This window comes from Catharus ustulatus, chromosome 23 (assembly GCF_009819885.2).
Source record: "Catharus ustulatus isolate bCatUst1 chromosome 23, bCatUst1.pri.v2, whole genome shotgun sequence".
NCBI classification, from domain to species: Eukaryota; Metazoa; Chordata; class Aves; order Passeriformes; family Turdidae; genus Catharus; species Catharus ustulatus.
Window position 1 is genome coordinate 871,401 of NC_046243.1, and position 26,703 is coordinate 898,103.

At 57.4% G+C, this 26,703-nt stretch overlaps 2 protein-coding genes across 7 annotated transcripts; one reads left to right on the top strand and one right to left on the bottom strand.

Annotated features, from left to right (window-relative positions):
• Positions 1–213: 213 nt before the first annotated feature.
• Positions 214–16,321, top strand: GPR179 (G protein-coupled receptor 179). 6 transcript variants are annotated; one of them, XM_042779932.1, is made up of 12 exons: positions 254–822; positions 1,443–1,551; positions 2,285–2,387; positions 3,223–3,419; positions 3,524–3,592; positions 3,910–4,019; positions 5,455–5,693; positions 7,257–7,395; positions 8,132–8,237; positions 8,757–8,903; positions 9,133–13,101; positions 14,650–16,321. In XM_042779932.1, exons 1-12 carry the CDS (start codon positions 332–334, stop codon positions 16,246–16,248), a joined length of 7,278 nt encoding a protein of 2,425 aa, XP_042635866.1. In that variant the 5' UTR covers positions 254–331; the 3' UTR covers positions 16,249–16,321. The 6 variants fall into 6 exon arrangements, with proteins under 6 accessions (XP_042635865.1, XP_042635866.1, XP_042635869.1 ...); XM_042779935.1 differs by having other exon boundaries at positions 15,319–16,321; XM_033078630.2 differs by having other exon boundaries at positions 9,133–12,071; positions 13,071–16,318.
• A 1,966-nt stretch (positions 16,322–18,287) lies between these two features.
• MRPL45 (mitochondrial ribosomal protein L45) lies at positions 18,288–25,174 on the bottom strand. Its single transcript, XM_033079129.1, has 8 exons — positions 25,083–25,174; positions 24,759–24,954; positions 24,171–24,288; positions 22,810–22,908; positions 21,855–21,903; positions 21,406–21,555; positions 19,478–19,651; positions 18,288–18,599 (listed from the first exon to the last, which is right to left on the bottom strand). The coding sequence occupies exons 1-8, from the start codon at positions 25,137–25,139 to the stop codon at positions 18,540–18,542; spliced, it is 903 nt and encodes a 300-aa protein (XP_032935020.1). The 5' UTR covers positions 25,140–25,174; the 3' UTR covers positions 18,288–18,539.
• Positions 25,175–26,703: the final 1,529 nt, after the last annotated feature.

The following is a 26,703-nucleotide window of genomic DNA, read 5'->3' on the forward strand; positions in this document are numbered from 1 at the left end:
GGGGCCGTGCCGGTGGCCGCTGCTCTGGGTGCAGGTCGCCGTGCTCACGGCGGGGCAGCGGCCGCAGGAGGGACCCCCGCGGCCGGCGGGATGGTCACCGGCCCCTTCCTCCTCGTGGGCGCCCACCCTGGAGCCGGGAGCGCCGGGGGACAGCGAGGGCTCGGCGGCGGCTCTGGCGTTCCTGCGCACGGGCGATGCCGAGCGCCTGGCCCGGGCCAACTGCAGCGGGGCTGTGTCTGCGGGAGCCCCCGGGCCCGGGCCGCCCCCGGCTCTGCGGGCAGCCCTGCGAGCCGCTCCCGAAGCTCTGGCCCACGCCGCCAATTTCCTCAACATGCTCTTCCAGACCAACGACATCCGCGAGGCCAGCGTGGCCGAGGACGTGGAGTGGTACCAGGCGCTGGTGCGCAGCCTGGCCGAGGGGCACCCGTGGGTGCGCAGGGCGGTGCTGGCCCTCGACGCCCACCCGCTGGCCCCCAAGCCACGGCTGATGCTGCAGGCCACCAAAGGGGACGGCCAGATCTTGCTGCAGGACGTTTCCAACGCCGCTCCCAGCCTGGGCAACCTCAGCTGGGACAACGAGTGGTTCAACGCGCTGAAGGCGCAGCGGGTGCCGGCGCTCCGCAAGCGGGTGCTCAGCAATGACCTGCGCAGCCTGGAGACCCCCAAGTGGCAGCGAGGGGACAGCTACGTGGGCGACCCGGGCCACGTGCGCTGGTCCCCGCCGTTCCTGGAGTGCCGCGAGGGTCAGTTCTTGCCCACCTGGGTGGTCACGCTCTCCTCCGCCTTCTACGGGCTCAAGCCGGATCTCAGCCCCGAGTTCAAGTAAGTGGAGGCAGGAGGGGTTTGGGGGGTGCCCCGTGTGTGTGCTGGGGGGTGTCACCCACCCCGGGGTGTCCCCAGCGCCCCGCCCGTGGCTGCACCTGCAGGTGTTTTTATACAGTGTCCCCTCGGTGTCCCCTATGCTGCCACCCTCCTGTCACTGCTGCCTTGGGGGTGGGAGCCGCGCTGGGACCCCCTCCTGGGAGCTGGGGGTGTCCCCGGGATTGGGGGGGGGGGTCTCTCCTGCACCCCACAGAGGGAGGCGGTGGGGAGGGAAGGGGTCAGCTGGGATCAGCCCCAGAGCGGGGACACGGCCCCATTTCCAAGGGGACATCCGTGTCCCCTTCGGAGAGCCCAGGGGACAGCGCTGGTCCCGCAGGGCACGCGGAGGTCACCCCAGCGGCCCCCATTTCCCGATTGCTTCCACCAAAATCCCTCTCGAGGAGCAGAATTCACACTCAGGAGCTGCTGCCCCAGCTCCAGCCTCCCCACACACGGCTCCGAGGGTCTGGGGGACATCGCTGGCCGCTGTCATTGCCCCCCTGGCCCAGAGGCAGCGCTGGGTGGGGGGCACGGGGTGAGCACAGGGATGCCCCACGCCACCCCCTTGTCCCTGGTCACAGGGGGGTCGTGCGGGTGGACGTGGAGCTGCGGGATGTGGCCATCGACCAATGCTCCAGCGGGCCGGGCTGGTTCTCGGACACGCATCGCTGTGACCTCAACAGCACCCAGGTACCGGCACCGGGAGCGGGGCACCCCGCACTCAGCCACCCCCGTACCCCGGGCCCCGCATCCCTCCCTCCGGCCCCAGCTTTATCCTCTCTTCCCGGGCGATCCATCTGCTTCGCTCAGCTGCTCTCGCACCGCTCCGAGCGGTTTATTGTGCAAATCTTCCCTGGCCACCGCCGTGTGACCCGGCTGGCTGCTCGCTGCCCGGGCACGGGGGTTTGGCAGCATCGCCCCGGCCCTTCCAGCAGTGCCCACCCCGGCTCGCTGCCTGAGCATTCTCAGGGCTTGGCACAACCAGCACCCCCCAGCTTTTGGGGGGTCCCATCCAAGCGGGGAAGGAATGCGGTGCCAGCTCCTGGTGGCATCCAGAGGGCCGGGCTGTGCTGCGGGCATCCCTCCAGAAAACAACAATGGGCAGCGGAGCCGGCAGCGCTGGGTTCGGGCAGGAGGCGGCCGGGGGGGATTAGGGAGCGGGGCCCGGCCCGAGGCTGCCGTCACGGCTGGGCAGGATTAGGGCGCTCGGCTGCATTAGGTGTCCATTTAGGTTTTAGGGAGGGATTTGGGGCCAAGCTTTGGGATTTAATTCTGAAATGTTTAACCACTGATTCCTCGCGGCTGTGCTGGTGTGGGGTCAGGTAGCCGTGAGCTGGGGGGTGCTGGAGCCTCTGGGGAGGGGGGATTTGGGGATGGGGGGGACACAGGGGGTGGGGGATGTGTCTCAGGGTGTTTCCTTCAGTGTGTCCCCCAGGAGAGCCGCGGCTTCGTGCTCGGGAGGTACCTGTGCAGGTGCAAGCCGGGCTTCTATGGGGCCGGCGGAGCGGCCAGCAGTGCCTGGGCAGGTGGGTCCCTGTTGTCCCCAGAGGCACACGGACAGGGCTGGGGGCTTTGGGGACACACAACACGTGTGGGGGGCACTGCCAGGCCCTGGGAGGTGCTGATCCCACCCGGGATGTTCTGATCCCACCCCAATGCTGTGATCCCTCCTGGGATGTGCTGATCCCTTTTGAGACGTTCTGATCCCTCCTGGGGATCTCCTTTGAGATGTGCTGATCCCACCTGGATGTTCTGATCCCTTTTGGGATATTCTGATGGTTTTTGAGATGTTCTGATCACACCTGAATGTTCTGATCCCTTTTGGGATGTTCTGATCCCTCCTGGGGATCTCCTTTGAGATGTGCTGATCCCACCTGGGATGTTCTGATCCCTTTTGGGATATTCTGATCCCACTGGGATGCACTAATCCTTCCTGGGATGCTCTGATCCCTCCTGGGATACTGTAATACCTCCTGGGATGTTCTGATCCCACTCTGATGTTCTGATCCCACCTGGGATGTTCTGATCCCTTTTGGGATGTGCTGATCCCACTTTGATTTCTGATGCCACCTGGGATGTTCTGATCCCTTTTGGGATGTTCTGATCCCTCCTGGGATACTGTAATACCTCCTGGGATGTTCTGATCCCACTCTGATGTTCTGATCCCACCTGGGATGTTCTGATCCCTTTTGGGATGCTCTAGTCCCTCCTGGGATGTTCTGATCTCACCTGAGATGTGCTGATCCCTTTTGGGATGTGCTGATCTCACCTGAGTGCTCTGATCCCACCCCAATGCCACCCTCCCACCCAATGCCACCATCCCAATGCCACCACCCCACCCGGCCATCGCTCTGTCCCCAGGTGCGGCGGGCACGGACGGGGGGTCCCGGCTGCGGTGCCGCCCGTGCCGCCCGGGCTGTGCCACGTGTGAGGATGACACTCCGTGCCTGATCCAGGAGGACCAGGCGCTGCGGGCGGCGGTGCTGGCGTGCCAGGCGTGCTGCATGCTGGCCATCTTCCTCAGCATGCTCGTGTCCTACCACTTCCGACGGAGCAAGGCAAGCTGTCCCCGTGTCCCCCTGCTCCGCTGGCACCCCGACACTGCAGGCTCAGGGGTTCCCCTCCCCTCCGAGGCTGCAGCCTCACATTTCCCTCCCTGCAGAGGATCCGGACATCAGGAATTATCCTGCTGGAGACCATCCTCTTCGGCTCCCTCCTCCTCTACTTCCCCGTGAGTACCCGGCTGTTCGCAGGGCTGGAAAGCTCCAGGGTGGGGTTTCCAGGGTGGAGCTGCCCCAAGCAGGGCACGGCTCCATCTAATTGTTAATTTTGTTGGCACTCTCCCTGGGGGCTGCCGTATAAACCTTCTCAGAAAACCAAATCCCTTTTCCTGCCGCTGGCTGCGGGAATTAATCCCTGCCCAAATCCCCTCTCCCCTCCCGCTGGGTGCTGCAGGGTCACGGGGGAGGGTGGCACGGGGCTGGCCTGGAAAGCAGGTGGTTGTTGAGGGGGGGATCCAGGCTGCAATTCCCTCTGCTGCTGCTCCAGGTGTTCATCCTGTACTTCAAGCCCAGCATCTTCCGCTGCATCGTGCTGCGCTGGGTGAGGATGCTCGGCTTCGCCATCGTCTACGGCACCATCACCCTCAAGCTCTACAGGTGGCTGGGTGGGGGGCTGGGGGCTTGGGACCCCCACAGTGGGGAGGGTTTGGGACTCAGGACCCCCACAATGAGAAGGGTTTGGGTGCTGAGGATATCCATGGTGGGACTGGGGAGGTTTGAGGGATTTGGATTCCCACAGTGAGGAGGGTTTGGGTGTTGAGGACATCCATGGTGGGACTGGGGAGGTCTGGGGGATTGGGACCCCCACAGTGGGGAGGGTTTGGGGCTCAGGACCCCCACAGCAGGAAGGATTTGGGTGCTAAGGACATCCATGGGGTGATTGGGGAGGTCTGGGGGATTGGGACCCCCACAGTGGGGAAGGTTTGGGTGCTGAGGACACCCATGGGGGGATTGGGGAGGTCTGGGAGCTTGGGACCTTTGTGGTGGAGAGGGCTGGGGTCTCACTGGGATGGGTTGGGGTCTCACTGAGCTGGGCTGGGATCTCACGGGACAGTCTGGGGTCTCACTGGGTGGTGTTGGGGTCTCCTGGGATGGGATCTCACTGGGCTGGGGTCTCACTGGGCTGGGGTCTCACTGGGACAGGTTGGGATCTCACTGGGATGGACAGGGGTCTCCTGGGACAATCTGGGATCTCGCTGCAATGTGTTGGGGTCTCAGGATGGGTTGAGGTCTCCTGGGATGGGCTGGTGTCTCACTGGGACAGGTTGGGGTCTCACTGGGATGTGTTGGGGTCTCACTGGGATGTGTTGGGGTCTCCTGGGACAGTCTGGGTTCTCACTGAGACAGTCTGGGGTCTCACTGGGATGGACAGGGGTCTCAGTGGGATGGGGGTCTCAGTCTGGGTTGGGCTCTCACTGGAATGGGGTGTCAGGATGAGTTGGGGTCTCCTGGGATGGGCTGGAGTCTCACTGAGCTGGGATCTCACTGGGATGGGATCTCACTGGGCTGGGCTGGGATCTACTGGGACAGTCTGGGGTCTCACTGGGCTGGGGTCTCACTGGGGTGAGATCTCAGGATGGGTTGAGGTCTCCTGGGATGGGTTGGAGTCTCACTGAGCTGGGGTCTCACTGGGATGGGATCTCACTGGGACAGTCTGGGGTCTCACTGGGCTGAAGTCTCACTGGGCTGGGCTGGGGTCTCACTGGGATGTGTTGGGGTCTCACTGGGATGCATGGGGTCTCACTGGGGTGGGGTCTAGGGATGGGTTGAGGTCTCCTGGGATGGGTTGGAGTCTCACTGGGATGGGATCTCTCTGGGCTGGGGTCTCACTGGGACAGGTTGGTGTCTCACTGGGACAGTCTGGGATCTCACTGGGATCTGCTGGGATCTACTGGGACAATCTGGGGTCTCACTGGGACCGTCAGGGATCTCACTGGGACAGTCTGGGGTCCCCTGGGATGAACTGGAGTCTCAGTAGGATGGGTTGGTGTCTCCCTGGGCTGGTCTGGCTCTGACCCCTCGATGCCCGCAGGGTGCTGAAGGTGTTCCTGTCGCGCTCGGCCCAGCGCGCTCCCTACGTGTCGAGCGGGCGCGTGCTGCGCATGCTGGCGCCCATCCTGCTCCTGGTGCTCTGGTTCCTGGCAGCCTGGACCATCGGCATGCTGGAGAACTCCCACAAGAACATCCCGCTGGTCATCCGCGCCCAGACCAACCGCGGCCTCCACTTCTCCATCTGCGGCCACGACTGCTGGGATTACATGATGGTCATCGGTGAGAGGGCCCCGACGTGTCCTGGGGTCCCACCTGGAAATCTGGGGGGTTCATTCCCTTATCCTTCAATCTTCCTGAAAGCTGAGAGGATCTGGGGGTTTCCATGGTGCCAGGATCCCATCCCATAAATGTGGGACTATCACTCTCTTATCCTTTTAATCTTCCTGAAGGCTGAAAGGATCTGGGGGTCTCCATGGTGCCAGGAGTCCATCATGTAATTGTGGGACTATCACTCTCTTATCATTTTAATCTTCCTGAATATTTCAAGGATCTGGGGGTCCCACAGCTCTGGGACCCCATCCCATAATTTGGGGGCTTTCATTCCCTTATCCTTTAATCTTCCTGAAAACTGTGAGGATCTGGGGGTCTCCATGGTGTAAGGACCCCATCCCATAATTGTGGGGCTTTTATTCCCTTATCCTTTAATCTTCCTGAAAGTTTCAAGGATCTGGGGGTGCCACAGCTCTGGGACTCCATCCCATAATTGTGGGGATTTCATTCCCTTATCCTTTAATCTTCCTGAAGGCTGAGAGGATCTGGGGGTCTCCATGGTGCCAGGACCCCATCCCATAAATGTGGGGCTTTCATTCCTTTGTCTGTTTAATCCACTTGGAGGCTGCAAGGATTTGGGGATCCCCACAGTCTCCATACCCCATCCTATAATTTTGGGGATTTCATTCCCTTATCCTTCTATTTTTCCTGGAGGCTGCAAGGATTTGGGATCTCCACAGCCCTGGGATCCCAATCCCATAAATGTGAGGTTTTCATTCCCTTATCATTTTATTCCTCCTGGAGGCTGCAAGGACTTGGGATCCCCACAGCCCTGGGATCCCATCCCATAATTGTTGACATTTTATTTCTTTGTTTAATCCTCCTGGAAGCTGCAAGGATTTGGGGATCCCCACAGCCCCAGAACTCCATTCCATAAATGTGGGGCTTTCATTCCCTTGTGCTTTTATTTCTCCTGGAAGCTGCAAGGATTTTGGGATCCCCACAGCTCTAAGATCCCAATCCCATAAATGTGAGGTTTTCATTCCCTTATCATTTTATTCCTCCTGGAGGTTGCAAGGATTTGGGGATCCCCACAGCCCCACGACCCCATTCCATGACTGTAGACATTTTATTTGTTTAATCCTCCTGGAAGCTGTAAGGACTTGGGGATCCTCACAGCCCTGGGATCCCAACCCATAATTGTGAACATTTTATTTCTTTGTTTAATCCTCCTGGAAGCTGCAAGGATTTGGGGATCCCCACAGCCCCAGGACCCCATTCCATGACTGTAGACATTTTATTTGTTTAATCCTCCTGGAAGCTGCAAGGATTTGGGGATCCCCACAGTCTCTGTACCCCATCCCGTAAATGTGAGGTTTTCATTCCCTTATCATTTTATTCCTCCTGGAGGTTTGGGGTGCCCCAGCTGCCTCCCACCCACCCTGAGCATCCCCTGGTGCAGCTGTTGAGCCCCAAACTTCGGGGTGAGGGTGGTGGGCAGCAGCTGAGCCCCCCCAGAAAGCTGCCAGGGCTGGGTGTGGCTGCTCAGGGTGTCCCCTCTGTGCCCCACAGCCGAGATGCTGTTCCTGCTGTGGGGCAGCTTCCTGTGCTACGCCACGCGCGCCGTGCCCTCGGCATTCCACGAGCCCCGCTACATGGGCATCGCCCTCCACAACGAGCTCATGGTCTCTGCTGCCTTCCACGTGGTCAGGTAGGGCTGGAAATCAAAGCTTTCCCACCCGTGGGGGTGCTCAGGAGACATCCTGAGGTGGGAAGGGTTGGAGTGTTTGGGATCTCCAGAGGAAGTTTGAGATTTCCAAAGGAAAGGGGGTTTGGGTGTTCGGGATCTCCAAAGGAAAGGGGGTTTGGGATCTCCAGAGGAAAGGGGGTTTGGGTGTTTGGGATCTCCAAAGGAAAGGAGGTTTGGGAGTTGGGATCTCCAGAGGAAAGGGGGTTTGGGATCTTCAAAGGAAAGGGGGTTTGGGGGTTTGGGATCTCCAGAGAAAAGGGGGTTTGGGATCTCCAGAGGAAAAGGGGTTTGGGTGTTTGGGATCTCCAGAGGAAAGGGGGTTTGGGGGTTTGGGATCTCCAGAGAAAAGGGGGTTTGGGATCTCCAGAGGAAAAGGGGTTTGGGATCTCCAGAGGAAAGGGGGTTTGAGTGTTTGGGATCTCCAGAGGAAAGGGGGTTTGGGATCTCCAAAGAAAAGGGGGTTTGGGTGTTCAGGATCTCCAAAGGAAAGGGGATTTGGGATCTCCAGAGGAAAGGGGGTTTGGGTGTTTGGGATCTCCAAAGGAAAGGGGGTTTGGGGGTTTGGGTGTTTCGGATCTCCAGAGGAAAGGGGGTTTGGGTGTTCAGGAACCCCACAATGGGGGTGCCCAGGCAGTGGGGAGGCTGTGGGGTCTGGAGGTGGGGAAGGACCTGGCACTGCCCTCCTGTCCCTTCCCAGGTTCCTGATTGTCCCCTCGCTGCATCCGGACTGGACACTGCTGCTCTTCTTCGCTCACACCCACGGCACCATCACCATGACCCTGGCCCTGCTCTTCATCCCCAAGGTATTCCCGGGGAAGGGGCTGGAGCACCGGGAGAGGCTCAGGGAGCTGGGGATGGAGCACCAGGAGGGGCTCAGGGAGCTGGGAAGGGGCTCAGCCTGCAGGAAAAAAAGGCTCAGGGGGAACCTTGTGGCTCTGCACAAGTCCCTGACAGGAGAGCGAAGCTGGGTCAGGCTCTGCTCCCAGGTCGGGCTCTGCTCGCAGGGAATGGGTTCAGGAGCAGAGGGAATGGCCTCAGGCTGTGCCAGGAGAGGTTTAGGTTGGATATTGGGGAAATTTCTCGTGGAAAAGGTGATCAGGCGTTGGAACGAGTGGAGTCCCCATCCCTGGAAGTGCTGGATGTGGCACTGGGGACGTGGGGTAGCGGTGGCTTTGTCACCGCTGGGGGAACAGCTGGACTCGCTGCCCTCGGAGCGCTTTTCCAGCCTCACCAATTCCACGATTCCACCACTGACACTCATCCCAGAGAGCGGGGGAGCGGGGACAGGAGCCCCCGAGTGAGTGCCCCGTGTCCCCGCGCAGTTCCTGCACACGGGCTCGCCGCTGCGGGAGGAGATCACGGCCGAGGTGTACGAGGACGAGCTGGACATGCGGCGCTCGGGCTCCTGCATGAACAGCAGCATCGCGTCCGCCTGGAGCGAGCACAGTCTCGACCCCGATGACATTCGGGTGGGTGGCACACTCAGGACCTTCTTTTGACGCTAGCTGTGCAGAGTAAGAGGTGCCTTTCGCAATCTTTTCCTGATGCAAAGCAGAGGGAGGGGACGAGGGGGTGACCCCACCCGGGTGGGCTCCTCTGGGCAGCGCGGAGGGTTCGGGGGACACGGGGACAACGCAGCCGCAGCCCCCGCTGTAGGCGCTCTCCTCTCTCCCTTTTCTCTGCCCGCCCGCGGCGCAGGAGGAGCTGAAGAAGCTTTACCGGCAGCTGGAGGTGCACAAGACGTGGAGGATGGCGAGCAACAACCCGCACCTGGGCAAGAAGCGCAGCTCCCGCCGCAGCTTCGGCCGCTCCATCCTGCGCCGCAGCGGGGCCGAGCTGGCCGAGAGCGCGTCCCGCCGCAGCTCCTCGGCCAAACGCCTCGTGGATAGCGGGGGGAACAGCGTGAGGATGCGGGATGAGAGCTCCCGGCGCAGCTCCTCGGCCAAACGCCTCGTGGATACCGCGGGGAGCAGCGTGAGGATGCGGGATGGGAGCTCCCGGCGCCGCTCCTCAGCCCTGCGCAAATCCCGCAGCTCCGAGGGACCCCCGAGGGACGCTCAGCGCACCCCCAGCCCGCCCGAGGGGGCTCGGCAGGCGGGGATGGACCTGGAACAATCCGACAGCGACTCGCTGGATGCTGCCCCGCTCCTGTGCAAATCGGCCAGCGCTCAAAACCTGGCGGGGCACTGGCGGAGAGCCCCGGGCCGCGCCCCGCCCTTGCAGAAGTCGCACAGCGTTGTCGCCGGGGCGAGGGAAGTGGCGCTGCTGGCGGCCCGAAGGGAGCAGTGGCACGGCAGCCGCCACCTGTCCGCGCCGGCCCCGAGGGTCCCCAGGGACACGGCGACACCGCAGAGCCCCGGCGACAAGGGAGCGCAGGAGGATGTGGCCCCGCTGGGCGATGCCAAGGGACACAAACATGTCACCTACGGGCCCGTCAAGAGTGTCAGCGTTGACAGCGCCCACCCGCCCAAAAGGGTGAGGGTGACCGTGAAGAAAATCCCCCCTCCGCCCCCCGTTCGCTACCAGAGCCTGCAGCGCTCGGGGACGCTCGGGGAGGGCTCGGAGCCACCGCCGGGGACCCCGGCACGGATGGGAGAGGCGGAGGGGACAGCAGGGGACAAGGCGGAGGGGACAGCAGGGGACAAGGCGGAGGGGACAGCAGGGGACGAGGCGGAGAGTGCGTCCCCCCCGGCAGGGAAGGGCAGGATGGTGACCCCGAGCGCCAGCTCGGCTCACGTCTGTCCCTGGGAGCTGGTCCAGGAGGAGATCCTGAGCAGGAAACAAAAAGCGGCCGAGGCAGCAGAGGGAGGGAGCGCCGGTGACACAGCGGCCACCAGCCCCGGCCCCAAGTCGCCCCCCAAGAAGAGTTTTCGGAGCCTGGGACTCGCCATCAAAGCCCTGAACCGCTCCAGGGGGAAGGGGATCCTGAAAGGGAAAAGCGAGGGGAGCCTCAGGAAGAGGGGGAGCAGCAGGAGGGACAAGTCCGGGCTGGCAGAGACCTCGGCCGTGTCCCTCGGGGGGCTCAGCCCAGCCCCCGCTGCCAAAAGCCCCGAGAGGAGCGGGCAGAGCCTCCCCCTCCAGCACAACAACAACGCCGCCATCCCCGGGGAAGCCGCGGACTGGGGGGACAGCGGGGCAGGAGGACAATGGGACAGCCTGGCCCTGGGGACAGCCCTTGGGGACAAAGTGACAGAGGAGCCCAGCGCTGCCCGAGGGGACGCGGGGGCTGCGGAGGCTCCGGAGCCACCCAGCGAAGGCCACCAAGGAGCTGCAGGTCCCGCGGAGGTGGCAGAGCCACAGGAAGGGGACGAGGACGTCGCTGGGGTCACAGCGGAGGAAGGGACACTGGAACAGCTCGAGGGGACCAGCAGGTCCTTCCAGGAGGAGGAGAGGCCGCCTGCAAAGCCCACCCCGAGCAGCGTGCGGGGCGAGGTTGGTCCGCACGGAATTGCGGCTGCAAGGGGAGCCCTGCTGCGCCAGGAGGCGATCGCTGCCCGGGAGGATGGGGGGATCCCAGAGAGCCCGGACAAGGCGCTGGAAAAGGGGAGAAGCCAGCCCGAGCCCGAGCGGGGCCCTGGGAGGAGCTGGAGCGGAGCTGGGAGCGAGATCAGTGCTGCGGGAACGCGGGGAGATTCCAGCTCCAAAGCTGGAATTTATCCTGGGAAGGGGGGTAGTGAGGGGGATTCTCAGCGTTCTGCGGGCATGGAAAAACCACCGGAGGTGCCGAGAGTGGCCCCGCAGCAAGCGGAGGGCAGGAGGGCTGAGGTGTGCCCGTGGGAGAGCCGGGAACAGGGAAGGAGTGTCCGAGCAGAAATCTGTCCCTGGGACACAGAGCAGGACGGGCAGGGAGCCCCCAAATCTGAACGTGGGGAGCAGCCTGGGATGGGGCTCGCAGGAAAACCCCCAGCTCTGCCCAAACCTTCATCCCAGCGGGCTGGAACTACGGAGAGCAGAAAGAACATCTGTCCCTGGGAGGTGGAGGGGGAGCCACAGCCGAAAATCGAGATCTGCCCCTGGGAAGGGGCTGCAGCTCCATCGGGGAAGGAGAGGGTGAGGCAGGACACGTGGGGCACTTCCAAAGGGGAAGAAAAAGTGGGATCCAGAGCACCAGAAAAAGGAAAGGAGCCCCCAGCCAAATCCCTGCCCAAATCGCCTGCAGGGAAAGCCCAGAGCTCGGAGAGGGCAGAGATCTGTCCATGGGAGGCTCAGGATTCCAAATCCAGTGATAAAGCTGAGATCTGTCCTTGGGAGGCTCAGGATTCTAAACCCAGTGATAAAGCTGAGATCTGTCCTTGGGAGGCTCAGGATTCCAAATCCAGTGATAAAGCTGAGATCTGTCCTTGGGAGGCTCAGGATTCTAAATCCAGTGATAAAGCTGAGATCTGTCCATGGGAGGCTCAGAAATCAAAATCCAGTGATAAAGCTGAGATCTGTCCTTGGGAAGTGGCTGAGCCTCAGCTGGAGAAAGGAACAGCCCCAGGAAAGGAGAGAATGCCAGGAAAGGAAGAGATCAAAGCTCTGGAGAAGGGAAGCAGAGAAAGGGAATCCATCTGTCCTTGGGAGAGCCCAGACATGGAACAGCCTCTGGATAAACCCAAAACTGAGAGCTCAGAGCTGCCCAAATCTCCTTCAGGGAAATCAAAGAGCTCTGAGAGCCTAAAGGCAGAGATCTGTCCCTGGGAGTCTCAGGATCTTAAATCCAGTGATAAAGCTGAAATCTGTCCTTGGGAGTCTCAGGATTATAAATCCAGTGACAAAGCTGAAATCTGTCCCTGGGAGGTGGCTGCACCTCAGATGGAGAAGGGAAGAGAACCTGGAAAAGGCAAATTCCCAGGAAAAGAAGAGACCAAAGCTCTGGAGAAGGGGAGCAGAGAGAGAGAATCCATCTGTCCTTGGGAGAGCCCAGACACAGAGCAGCCTTTGGCTAAAGCCCAGACTGGGAGCTCAGAGCTGCCCAAAGAATCTTCAAGGAAATCACAGAGCATGGAGAGCCTGAAGGCAGAGATCTGTCCGTGGGAGGCTGAATCCAATGATAAAGCTGAAATCTGTCCCTGGGAGGTGGCTGAACCTCAGATGGAGAGGGGAACAGGACCTGGAAAGGGAAAACAACCAGGAAAAGAAGAGACCAAAGCTCTGGAGAAGAGGAGCAGAGAAAGGGAATCCATCTGTTCTTGGGAGAGCCCAGACACAGAGCAGCCCCAGGCCCAATCCCGAACTGGGAGCTCAGAGCTGCCCAAATCCCCTTCAGAGAAATCCCAGAGCTCAGAGAGCCTGAGAGCAGAGATCTGTCCCTGGGAGTCTCAGGATCTTGAATCCATTGACAGAGCTGAAATCTGTCCCTGGGAGACACAGGATCTTAAACCCAAGGATAAAGCTGAAATTGTTTCCTGGGAGTCTCAGGACTCCAAATCCAGTGACAGAGCTGAAATGTGTCTCTGGGATGTGGTTGCACATCAGCTGGAAAAATCAGCAACCCCAGATCTGAAGAGGCCCCCACACAAACAGGGCTCCAAAGCTCTGCAGAGGGGGAGCAGAGAGAGGGAATCGATCTCTCCTTGGGACAGCCCAGACCCAGAGAAGCGCCCGGGCAGGGCCCACACTGGGAGCTCAGAGCTGCCCAAATCTCCTTCAGCAAAATCCCAGAGCTCTGAGAGCCTGAGGGCAGAGATCTGTCCCTGGGAAGGGGCTGAAGCTCCCTCCCAGCAGCCAAAGGCAAAGCAGGTCCCTGCTGGGGGCTCCAAGGGGGACAAGCGCATCACGCGCCAGGCAGCGCTGGCCAGCCCGGACAGATCCCTGGACAGCAGAGACCGAGAGTCCATCGGGGCTGGGGACAGCCCAGACACGGAGCAGCCTCTGGGCAGGGCCCACACTGGGAGCTCAGAGCTGCCCAAATCCCCTTCAGGGAAATCCCAGAGCTCTGAGAGCCTGAGGGCAGAGATCTGTCCCTGGGAGTCTCAGGATATTGAATCCATTGATAGAGCTGAGATCGGTACCTGGGAGGTGGCTGAACTTCAGATGGAGAAGGGAACAGCAGCTGGAAAGGGAAAACAACCAGGAAAAGAAGAGACCAAAGCTCTGGAGAAGAGGAGCAGAGAGAGGGAATCGATCTGTTCTTGGGAGAGCCCAGACACAGAGCAGCCTCTGGAGAAAACCAGAACTGGGAGCTCAGAGCTGCCCAAATCTCCTTCAGAGAAATCCCAGAGTTCAGAGAGCCTGAGGGCAGAGATCTGTCCCTGGGAGTCTCAGGATCTTGAATCCATTGACAGAGCTGAGATCGGTACCTGGGAGACACAGGATCTTAAACCCAAGGATAAAGCTGAAACCGTTCCCTGGGAGTCTCAGGACTCCAAATCCAGTGACAGAGCTGAAATGTGTATCTGGGATGTGGTTGCACATCAGCTGGAAAAATCAGCAACCCCAGATCTGAAGAGGCCCCCACACAAACAAGGCTCCAAAGCTCTGCAGAGGGGGAGCAGAGAGAGGGAATCGATCTCTCCTTGGGACAGCCCAGACCCAGAGAAGCGCCCGGGCAGGGCCCACACTGGGAGCTCAGAGCTGCCCAAATCTCCTTCAGCAAAATCCCAGAGCATGGAGAGCCTGAGGGCAGAGATCTGTCCCTGGGAAGGGGCTGAAGCTCCCTCCCAGCAGCCAAAGGCACAGCAGGTCCCTGCTGGGGGCTCCAAGGGCGACAAGCGCATCACGCGCCAGGCAGCGCTGGCCAGCCCGGACAGATCCCTGGACAGCAGAGACCGAGAGTCCAGCGGGGCTGGGGACAGCCCAGACACGGAGCAGCCTCTGGGCAGAGCCCACACTGGGAGCTCAGAGCTGCCCAAATCCCCTTCAGGGAAATCCCAGAGCTCTGAGAGCCTGAGGGCAGAGATCTGTCCCTGGGAGTCTCAGGATCTTGAATCCATTGACAGAGCTGAGATCGGTACCTGGGAGGTGGCTGAACTTCAGATGGACAAGGGAACAGGAGCTGGAAATGGCAAACAACCAGGAAAAGAAGAGACCAAAGCTGTGGGGAAGGGAAGCAGAGAAAGGGAATCCATCTGTTCTTGGGAGAGCCCGGACATGGAGCAGCCTCTGGATAAATCCCAAACTGGGAGCTCAGAACTGCCCAAATCTCCTTCAGGGAAATCCCAGAGCTCAGAGAGCCTGAGGGCAGAGATCTGTCCCTGGGAGTCTCAGGATCTCGAATCCATTGACAGAGCTGAAATCTGTCCCTGGGAGTCTCAGGATCTTGAATCCATTGACAGAGCTGAAATCGGTACCTGGGAGGTGGCTGAACTTCAGCTGGAGAAGGGAACAGCAGCTGGAAAGGGAAAACAACCAGGAAAAGAAGAGACCAAAGCTGTGGGGAAGGGAAGCAGAGAAAGGGAATCCATCTGTTCTTGGGACAGCCCAGACACGGAGCAGCCCCTGGGCAAATCCCAAATTGGGAGCTCAGAGCTGCCCAAATCTCCTTCAGGGAAATCCCAGAGCTCTGAGAGCCTGAGGGCAGAGATCTGTCCCTGGGAGTCTCAGGATCTTGAATCCATTGACAGAGCTGAGATCGGTACCTGGGAGACACAGGATCTTAAACCCAAGGATAAAGCTGAAATTGTTTCCCGGGAGTCCCAAGACTCCAATTCCAGTGGAAGAGCTGAAATGTGTATCTGGGATGTGGTTGCACATCAGCTGGAAAAATCAGCAACCCCGGATCTGAAGAGGCCCCCACACAAAGGCTCCAAAGCTCTGCAGAGGGGGAGCAGAGAGAGGGAATCGATCTCTCCTTGGGACAGCCCAGACCCAGAGAAGCGCCCGGGCAGGGCCCACACTGGGAGCTCAGAGCTGCCCAAATCTCCTTCAGCAAAATCCCAGAGCATGGAGAGCCTGAGGGCAGAGATCTGTCCCTGGGAGTCTCAGGATCTTGAATCCATTGATAGAGCTGAAATCTGTCCCTGGGAAGGGGCTGCACCTCAGATGGAGACAGGAACAGCCACCCCTAAGGAGAGACTCCCAGGAAAAGAAGCCTCCAGAGCTCTGGAGAAGACGAGCAGAGAGAGGGAATCAATCTGTCCTTGGGAGACCCCAGACACGGAGCAGCCTCTGGATAAAACCAAAACAGGGAGCTCAGAACTGCCCAAATCTCCTTCAGGGAAATCCCAGAGCTCAGAGAAGGCAGAGATCTGTCCCTGGGAGGTTGAATCCAGTGATAAATCTGAGATCTGTCCCTGGGAGGGGGCTGAACCTCAGCTGGTGAAAGGAAAGGAGAAACTCCCTGCAAGAGAAGCCTCCAAAACTCTGGAGAAAAGGAGCAGAGACCAAGAGTCCATCCATCCTTGGGAGAGCCTGGCCACAGAGGAGCCATCCCTGAAAACCACGGAGGGGAAGGAGCCATCCAAGAAATCGGACAGCACCGACAGCAGGAAATCTGAAATTTGCCCCTGGGAAGCAGCAGAGCCCCTTGGGTCAGAGGGGGAAATCTCCCAGCCAGGTGTGCAGCCACAGGGAGCCCACAGAGCCTCCCCTGCTGTGTCTCCAACATTTGTGGAAAAATCCAGGGGCAGATCCCACGGGGAAACCGGGCACAAGCCCCTGTGCCGGCTCCAGCCCAGCATCCAGCACCCAGGGCTGGGCAGCAGCTCCAGCCCCAGCACTGGCCTGGCTGAGCTCTGTCCTTGGGAAGCTCCATCAGCTCCTGCCAAGGCCAGCTTGGACAGCAGGAGAAGCTCTGAGGTGTGTCCGGGGCAGGAGGAGAGCACGGAACCCTCCCGGACCGGCCCCGGGCACGGCAGGGCTGGGGGGAGCCCCCGGGAGGGGGGTGGGGTGTGAGGGGATCCCAGCACCAGCAGCTCCATCCATGGATCCATCCATCCATCCATCCATCCATCCATGGATCCATCCATCCATCTATGGATCCATCCATTCAACTACCATCCATCCATCCATGGATTTATCCATCCATCCATCCATCCATGCATCCATCCATCCATCCATCCATGGATCCATCCATGCATCCATCTATCCATTCAACTATCCATCCATGGATCCATCCATCCATCCATCCATCCATGCATGGATCCATCCATCCCTCTACCCATCATCCATCTATCTATGGATCCATCTGTCCATCCACCCATGGATCCACTCATCCATCCATGGATCTACCCATCCATTCTTTCATGGATCCATTTGTCCCTCCACTCATGGATCTACCCATCCATCCATGGATCCATCCATCCATCCCTCTCTCCATCCATCCATGGATCCACTTATCCATCCATCCATGGATCCATCCATCATCCATCCATCCATCCATCATCCATCCATCTCTCTCTCCATCCATCCATGGATCCCTCCCTCCTTCCAGGGAGGGAGAGGCTGGAGCTGGAGGCTGCTCCCCCTGCCCAGCCCTGCTGTTGGATTGGGGGCTCTGGGGGTGTGAGGCTGAATGTCCTGGTTGTGTAATTTTGTGTAAATACAGGAAATAAATGGAATTATCTATGGAGTGTGCTTGGAGAGGCTCAGTGTGAGGAAATCCAGCAGTGGAGGGGTTGAGTGGCACACGTTGGAGAGGGACTGACTGAAAGGAAAAGCCATTCTCCCAAAAAAAAAAGCCACATTCCACCCAAAAAACTTCTTTTCATTCAGAGCCAGGGCTGGGGAACCCCAGCTTTGGAAAAAAAGGACCTTAAAGCCCATCCAGGGACACCTCCCAATGTCCCAGGGTGCTCCAGCCTGGCCTGGGACACTTCCATGGATCCAGGGACAGCCACAGCTTCTCTGGGAATTCCATCCCAGCCCCTCCCCACCCTCACAGCCAGGAATTCCTTCCCAAATTCCCATCCCTGCTCTCTGGCACTGGGAACCCATTCCCTGTGTCCTGTCCCTTCATCCCTCGTTCCATCTTTCCTGCAGCTCCATCCTCAGTGAGGTCACCCCAAAAATCCCCTTTTCCAGCCTGAACAATCCCAATCCTCTCCTCCCCTCTGGGTTTTCAGGAATTTTATCCCCTCCTGCCCTGAGCTCCACCAGACACAACCAGAGGGAGCTGAGCTGAGGATGGAAAAGGAATTTTTTTTCAAGAACAGAGGGATTGTGACACCCCTGTGACTTCCCAAAAGCCATGGCAAGGATTCCACTGCTGGCTCCTCTCCCAGCACAGCACAACCACGAGGTCCTGCCCTCCAAAAAAAAGAAAAAAAAGCAACACTGAGAAGCAAAAAGGAGCCACAGCTCCTCTTTTTTTACAGCTCTGCAAAATCCCTCTCAAGGAAGAAACAAAAATCCCCTGAACTCTCCCATGCCCTGTGAGTGGCTGAGTTAAAAAGCAGGACAAGGAGGAGAAAAAAGTTTGTTCTTGGGTGAGCAGGGAGGATTTTAAACTGTGAGTGAGGAGAACTGGCTGAGCAGAGCAGGAGCCTCACAGGTTTATTCCCAACCATGGGAAAAACAAAATGTTTTCCCCAAGCCAGGCAGGCTGGAGCAGCTGCAGATGTCACCGTGTCCACAGGATGGTGCCACAACCTCGGTGACAGCACTGCCACCACCCCCAGCCCTCGGTGAGGAACCAAAAGTGAAATTAAATCCAATTATCATGGCAACCCAACGGCAGCACCTCCCCTCAGCACAGATTAAACTCTTCCTGGTGTCTGTTTAAAAATGTGAGTTTGGGAATCTATGGAACGTGGAGGATGCATGGGAAGATTGTCCCAGATCCTCCAGCCAAGGATCCCAGCATTAAGGTGGGGAAAAAATGGAAAATGGAGATTTTTTGGGGGGAAAAATGGAGATTTCTGGGGGGAAAATGGAGATCTTTTTGGGGAAAAAATGGAGATTTTTTGGGGAAAAAAAAAAAACCACAACTGTGCTAAAAGCCACTGGTGAAGATTTAATGACTGACCAGCAGGTCTGTGCCACCTCCCAGGGAGGTGACAAATATTCCAAAGGTTCTCCCATGGAATTCCAGGACAGAGCCAAACTCTTCCAGAGCTCCCTGAAATTTGGAGTGGCTGGAGCCCATTCCCCCAAATTTGCTCCCAAATTTGCACAGCCACATCCAAGACATTGCCAGTCCTTCCATCCCAGCCTGTTTGCTGTCCCTGTCCACGTTCCAGAACTTTCTACTTCACTTTTTCACGCTGCTCCGAAGGATCCGGGGCCGGGCCGGGAATCATCACGGTCTGGAAAAGCAAAGGACAAAAATCAGCAGGGAAAAAGGAAAAAAGGGGAGCAGAGGGTTCTGGAAAGGGAAAAAAGAGGGAGAAGGGAATGGGATGGGAATTCTTGAATGATTATTTCCCCACAGAGATCTCCATTTTTCCCCACAGGAATCCCCATTTTTTTTCCCCACAGAGATTTCCTTTTTACATTTTTGCCCACACCAATCTCCACTTTTCCCTCACCAAACTTCCATTTTTCCCCACACCAATCTCCATTTTTTCCCCACACCCATCTCCATTTTTTTCCCCACCAATCTCCATTTTTTCCCCAAAAAAATCTCCCATTTTTTCCCCTTGGAATCTCCATTTTCCCCCCTGGGATCTCCATTTTTCCCCCTTGGAATCTCCATCTTCCACCCTTGAAATCTCCATTTTTCACCCTGGGAATCTCCATTTTTCCCTCACCAATCTCCATTTTCTACCCCCACCAATCTCCCATTTTTCCCCAAAAAAAATCTCCATTTTTCCCCCACACCAACCTCCTATTTTTTCCCCACAGAAATCTCCATTTTTTCACCCTTGGAATCTCCATTTTTTCACCCTGGGAATCTCCATTTTTCCCTCACCAATCTCCATTTTTCCCCCCAGAAATCTCCATTTTTCCCCCACAGAAATCTCCATTTTTTCACCCTTGGAATCTCCATTTTTTCACCCTGGGAATCTCCATTTTTCCCTCACCAATCTCCATTTTTCCCCCACACCAATCTCCATTTTTCCCCCAGGATCTCCATTTTTCCCTACACCAATCTCCCTTTTTTTCCCAAAAAAAAATCTCCATTTTCCCCCCAGAAATCTCATTTTTTCCCCAAAAAAATCTCCATTTTCCATCCTTTTCCCACCTTAATGATGGGATCCTTGGGTGGAGCCCAATCTGGGACGATTTTCCCGTGCATCCTCCACGTTCCATAGGGGTTCACCAGGTACCTCTCAAACACAACATATTCCAGAACATCCTTGGGAATCTCCTCCCCTCCATACATGAGCCGCCCAAAGCGGTCATAGATGGCCAAAATCTGCAAAATATTCAAAAAAAACCAGGATGGATGGGGTTAGGAGTGATCTGGGATGGGATTTAAGGGTTTTCCAACCCAAAAAAGATTGGGATTCTCAGCCCTGGGTTGGGGTTGGTGAGGGAAGGTGGAAATACAGATTTTTCTGCAAGGAAAGGTTGGGAAAATTTAAATTTTTCATCCTGAAGAAAGCTCCTGGGTGACCCAACTGTGACCTAAAGGAACTGACAGCAAACAGGGACAAGGAGAAATGGTTCCAAACTGGAATTCAGATGGGATGTTGGGAAGAAATTTCTCCCTGTGAGGACAGGAATTGATTTCCTAGGGAATTTGTGGCTGCCCCATTCCTGGAAGTGTCCCAGGCCAGGTTAGAACACCCAGGGATAGCAGGAGTGGAATGGAATGGGATTTAAGGTCTTTCCAACCCAAAAAAGATTGGGATTCTAAGCCTGGGTTGGGGTTGGTGAGGGAAGATGGAAAAGTGGATTTTTCTACAAGGAAAAACTGTGAAAATTTTAATTTTTCATCATGAAGAAAGCTCCTGGGTGACCTAACTGTGACCTGAAAGAACTGACAGCAAACAGGGACAAGGAGAAATGGCTCCAAACTGGAATTCAGATGGGATGTTGGGAAGAAATTCCTCCCTGTGAGGGCAGGAAGGGATTTTCCAGGGAATTTGTGGCTGCCCCATCCCTGGAAGTGTCCCAGGCCAGGTCAGAACAACCTGGGAGAGCAGGAGGTGTCTCTGCCCATGGCAGGGGTGTAATGGGATGGGATTTCAGGGTTTTCCAATCCAAAAAAGTTTGGGATTCTCAGCCCTGGGTTGGGGTTGGTGAGGGAAGATGGAAAAATGGATTTTCCTGCAAGGAAAAACTGTGAAAATTTAAATTTTTCATCCTGATGAAAGCTCCTGGGTGACCTAACTGTGACCTGAAGGAACTGACAGCAAACATGGACAAGGAGAAATGGCTCCAAACTGGAATTCAGATGGGATGTTGGGCAGAAATTGCTCCCTGTGAGGGCACCAGGGAAATGATTTCCTAGGGAATTTGTGGCTGCCCCATCCCTGGAAGTGTCCCAGGCCAGGTCAGAACACCCTGGGATAGCAGGAGTGGAATGAGATGGGATTTAAGGGTTTTTCAACCTAAAAAAGATTGGGATTCTCAGCCCTGGTTTGGGTTGGTGAGGGAAGATGGAAAAGTGGATTTTCCTACAAGGGGAAACTGGGAAAATTTAAATTTTTCATCCTGAAGAAAGCTCCTGGGTGACCTAACTGTGACCTGAAGGAACTGACAGCAAACATGGACAAGGAGAAATGGCTCCAAACTGAAATTTAAATGGGATGTTGGGAAGAAATTCCTCCCTGTGAGGGCAGGAATTGATTTCCTATGGAATCTGTGGCTGCCCCATCTCTGGAAGTGTCCCAGGCCAGGTCAGAACAACCTGGGAGAGCAGGAGGTGTCTCTGCCCATGGCAGGGGTGTAATGGGATGGGATTTAAGGGTTTTCCAATCCAAAAAAGATTGGGATTCTCAGCCCTGGGTTGGGGTTGGTGAGGGAAGATGGAAATACAGATTTTTCTAGGAGGAAAGGCTGGGAAAATTTAAATTTTTCATCCTGAAGAAAGCTCCTGGGTGACCTAACTGTGACCTGAAAGAACTGACAGCAAACGTGGACAAGGAGAAATGGCTCCAAACTGGAATTGGGATGGGATGTTGGGCAGAAATTCCTCTCTGTGAGGGGATTTGAGGCGCTCACCTGGCGGCTGTGCATCCTCACTGTCACCTGCCCGTAGAGGTTGCCGCGGTTCATGATGCTCTCACAGCGCACGTGCACCACCCTGGGGGGCTCCAGGGACTCCACAAACCTCCAGCGGATGGTTTTGTACCTGTTGCCACGCACCATGTCCTGCCAGGAGAAATCAGCTTGGAATTCATTAAAATAATTAACAATCTGTTTGTTCCTGCCAGCAAAAAATCAGCTCTGGTTCGGTCTGGATGTGAATTCAGAAATTAACACAAATATTTTGTTGGTTGTTGGTTTGTTTTGCTGTAGGCAGAAAAAAATGAGGTATTGTCAGGGTTTAGAAAGCCATAAAAAAATATGGAAAAGTTCCATTAAAAATGAGGCAGAGGATGAAATTTAGAGAGTTTTAAAAGCCATGAAAGTTTTCCAGCTGAGGAAATCCCAAAATTTCAGGCACTTACGGGGTAGCAGCGCTCGGTCACCAGGGAGTGAAGCTTCTGCTTGTTAAAGCTGCAAAGGAAAGAAGAGAGGTTCTCCACAAATTCCTGCTTTTCCCCACAAATTCCAGCTCTTCCCGCTCACAAATTCCTGCTTTTCCTCACAAATTCCAGCTCTTCCCGCTCACAAATTCCTGCTTTTCCCCACAAATTCCAGCTCTTCCTGCTCACAAATTCCCGCTTTTCCTCCTCACAAATTCTCACTTTTCCTCCTCACAAATTCCCGCTTTTCCCCCTCACAAATTCCCACTTTTCCCCCTCACAAATTCCCACTTTTTCCCCCTCACTAATTCCCGCTTTTCCCCCCTCACGAATTCCCACATTTTCCCCTCACGAATTTCCGCTTTTTCCCTCATGAATTTCCGCTTTTTCCCCTCATAAATTCCCACCTTTCCCTCTCACAAATTCCCACTTTTCCCCCTCACAAATTCCCACTTTTCCCCCTCACAAATCCCCACCTTTCCCCCAAATTCCCACTTTTTCCCTCACTAATTCCCGCTTTTTCCCCCTCACAAATTCCCACTTTTTCCCCCTCACAAATTCCCGCTTTTTCCCCCTCACTAATTCCTGCTTTTTCCCCTCACGAATTTCCCACTTTTCCCCTCACGAATTTCCCACTTTTTCCCCTCACAAATTCCCACTTTTCCCCCTCACAAATTCCCGCTTTTCCCCCTCACAAATTCCCGATTTTTCCCTCACAAATTCCCACTTTTCCCCCTCACTAATTCCCACTTTTCCCCCTCACAAATTCCCGCTTTTCCCCCTCACAAATTCCCGCTTTTTCCCCTCACAAATTCCCACTTTTCCCCCTCACAAATTCTCGCTTTTCCCCCTCACAAATCCCCACCTTTCCCCCAAATTCCCACTTTTTCCCTCACAAATTCCCGCTTTTCTCACACAGCTCAGGGAAGGGCCTTACTTTGCCAGGGAGTTGTGGGCCTCAATAAATATCTCCTGGGCTTTCTCAGGGAAAGTTTTGGTGCTGAAATCTGGGATGTGATCCTTGATCTTTCGCAGGCTGGGAAAAAAATTTAAAAAAAAATCACGGGAAGAACAAATCAGAGCTGTCCTGGATGTTTGGATTCTACAGGACTCAATCCCAGATTTTACCAGCTGAGAATTGGACATCCCTCACTAAGACAAAACCTTCAGATGATCATAAAAATCCAAAGAATCCTAAAAAAAAAAATTAGGAGTGCACAGTGTGGCCATTCCCAGCAGGAAAGGTGGGAACTCCTGGGGAAGGGGAACAACATCAATGGGAAAAGCAGGGAGGAAATATCCTAAAAATCCTAAATCCTAATCCTAAAAAACTTCCAGAGATCCCTCACAGAGGGGGGGGCTGAGGGGATGCTTGAGGGGATGTGGGAGGGTTTGGGGGGTCCTGGGTGGCCTGGAGGTGACCTGGGGGGACAAAGGGGATCCTGGGGAGGGTTTGGGGGAATTTTGAGGAGATTTGGGAGGTCCTGGAGGTGACCTAGGGAGGATACAGGGGGGTCCTGGCAGGGATTTGGGGGAGTTTTGAGGGATCCTGGGTGGCCTGGAAGTGACCTGGAGGGACACAGGGGTGTAGTGGGGGGATTTGAGGGGGTCCTGCAGGGAGTTTCGAGGGAATTCAGGGGGTCTTGGGTTGCCTGGAGGTGACCTAGGGGGGACACAGGAGGGTCCTGGGAGAATTTGGGGGAGTTTTGAGGAGTTCTGAGTGGCCTGAAGGGACACAGAGGGGTCCTGGGGAAGGTCTGGGGGAGTTTTGAGGGGTCCTGGGTGGTCTGGAAGTGACCTATGGGGGACACAGGGGTGATCTGAGGAGGTTTGGGGGAGTTTTGAGGGAATTTTGGGGGTCCTGGGTGGCCTGGAAGTGACCTGGAGGGACACAGGGGTGTAGTGAGGGGATTTGAGGGAGTCCTGGGGAGAGTTTAGAGGGAATCCAGGGGGTCTTGGGTAGTCTGGAGGTGACTTTTGGGGGACATAGATGTGTCCTGAGGGGGTTTGAAGAAGTTTTGAGGAGTCCTGGGTGGTGTTGAGGTGACTTGGAGGTACACAGGGCTGTAATGAGGGAATTTGAGGGGGTCCTGGGGAGAGTTTTGAGGAAACCCAGTGGGTCTTGGGTGGCCTGGAGGTGACTTTTGGGGGACACAGGGGTGTCCTGAGGGAATCTGAGGGAGTTTTGAGATTTAGGGGGTTCTGGGTGGAACTGGGGGAGGAATATCTCCCAGGACTGGCCGAGCAGAGCTGCTGCAGCAGGCTAATTGAGTGAATTGGCTACTGAGGGGTACGTACGCCAGCTGGGACGCCGCTGTCTGCCTCAGCTTCTGCACCTGCTGCTTCACACCGTCCTTGGACAGCGAGGTCATGCGGGCATCGCCCTCGGGAGGAACGTAGGGATCGATGATTTCAGCTGGGAGGGGGAAAAGCAGCTCAGGAGGAGGCTCAGAACCGAGGGGATGAAGAGGGGAAATCAGAGCACGCAGAGAATTCCTGGGCTAAGCTCATCCTAAGCTCTGTTCTTCCATCTCATAGCGGGGAAGAGGAGGGAAATGGCTTCAAAATCAATTTTAGAGGGGATTTTGGGAAGGAGAGAGTGGGAAGAAGCTTGAGTGGAATTCCCAGAGAAAGTGCGGCTGCCCCTGGATCCCTGGAGTGTCCCAGGCCAGGCTGGAGCACCCAGGGACAGCGCGAGGTGTCCCTACCATGGCAGGGCTGGCACTGAAAACGCTTCCCCAACCCAAACCACTCTGGGGATTCCAGGATTTAAGAAGCTTTGGCCATCAGGGAAACCTCTCCCGCTGGCCAGAAGGAGCAGCGGGGAAGGAATCCCGCCTGATTCAGTCTCTCAGGCCATCAGCCGGCCCAGGCTGGCTCCCGTACCAGTGCAAGCCAAGAAGAAGGTGCGCTCTATGCGCTCGTCGGGGAAGATGGGCGCCGCGGATTTGAGCCGCCTCTCCCTCTCCTCAGGGCTCAGCTCCCGAGCCCACTCGGGCACCGGCGGGCGCTTCCTCCTGCCCCTCACCGGCACAACGACACCGGGCAGGGCCGCTCCGGGACGGAGCAGCGACTCCGCAGCCTGAGGAGAGGCAACAGCAGAGCGCGGAGTGAGCCCAGCACCGCCAGCACATTGATTTATTTCCCCTCACGCCCCGCACGCCCCACGGCCCTTCACGCTCTCCCTCACCCCGCTCCTCCCGGCCCCACCTTCCAGCAGAGCCGCGGGGCCCTGCGGCCCAGCCCCGCCGCCATGGCGGCCGCCATCTTTTCCCCGCCGTGGGGAATGGCGGGAAGGGAGGGCGGGGCCGCGATCGCGCGCGGGGTGTGAGGGGGAGTGGAGTGGGCGGGGCCACGCGGGGCGCGCGCGCGCGGGAAAGGGGCGTGGCCGGCGGGAGCCCGCGCCGCGCCCGCGAGTGGAAAATTCCATCGGCTGCGGAGCCCCGGGGGGCGGGGCCAGAGAGGGAGGCTCCGCCCACCCCGCACCCCCCACCCCGAGCGCGGAGGGGCGACCCCCGTGTGTGGCGCAGTGAGGGGGGGCTCCGGGAATGGGGAGGGGGGGATGTTAACCCCCCCCATCTCCCACACGGGTCATGTGCGACCCCCAGCCTGGGCCATAGCGAGGGATGCTGCGGGTGTCGGAGCCCCCCCGGATCTGTGGTGACCCCCCCCAAAACGCGCAGAGCCCCCCCTGCACCTGCAGAGCCCCCCCGGACCTGCAGAGCTCCCCCTGGACAAGCAGAACCCCACCCTGGACCTGCAGAGCTCCCCCAAATCTGCAGAGCCCTCCCTGGATTTCCAGATTTGTCCCCCCAGGCCCGCAGGGCTCCTCCGGCCATGCAGAGCCCCCTCCAAATCTGCATAGCCCCCCTGGATTTCCAGAGCCCCCCCTGGACCCTCAGAATCCCCCCCAGGCTCCTGCACCCCCCAGCAGCTCTGTGTTTTTTGTCCGATGCTTTCGGGATTTCGCATCGCAGCAGCCCCTGCCGCTGGTGGCGGGGGGAGTTGGGGACAGAGGTCCCTCGGATGTCCCCAGGACAGGCTGGCACCCCCGGGGGGCTCGTCAGTCCCTCCAAACATCCCGGGGGACAACCCAGGATGCAGCACCCCCTCCCTAAAACACAAACCGGCTCATCCCAAAATCCCAAACCCTTTAAAACCCCAACAACCGAGCGCCGCAGGGACACCCTGGGGATGCTCCACACCCGCCCACGGCCCCGCGGAGCCCAAGGCGAGCCCAGCCCGGGGGTGCGAAGCCCGGGGGGGCTCCGGCCGCTCTCTGGCCCCGCTCCCAGCTCGCTTTGGGGACTGTTGATCTTGGCTCCGAGGCCGCGTTGCTCCATCGGACAGCTGGTTAATGTGTAGTGACGGCTCCGCTGTGCCCGGGGACCGTTGATCCCGGTCCCTGCCCTTATCTGAGCCGGCGGCAGCGGGGACGAGCCGGGAGCGGCCTCAAGAATTCCCGCTTTTCCCCCTCACGAAATCCCGTTTTTCCCCCTCACGAATTCCCGCCTTTCCCCTCACAAATTCCCGTTTTTCCCTCTCAGGAATTTCCGCTTTTCCCCTCAGGAATTCCCGCTTTTCCCCTCACGAATTCCCGCTTTTTCCCCCTCACAAATTCCCACCTTTCCCCCAAATTCCTACATTTTCCCCTCACAAATTCCCGTTTTTTTCCCCTCACAAATTCCCGCTTTTCCCCCTCACGAATTCCCGCTTCCTCCCTCACAAATTCCCGCTTTTCCCCTCACAAATTCCAGTTTCTCCCTCACAAATTCCCACTTTTTCCCCTCACAAATTCCCGCTTTTTCCACCTCGTGAATTCCCGCTTTTC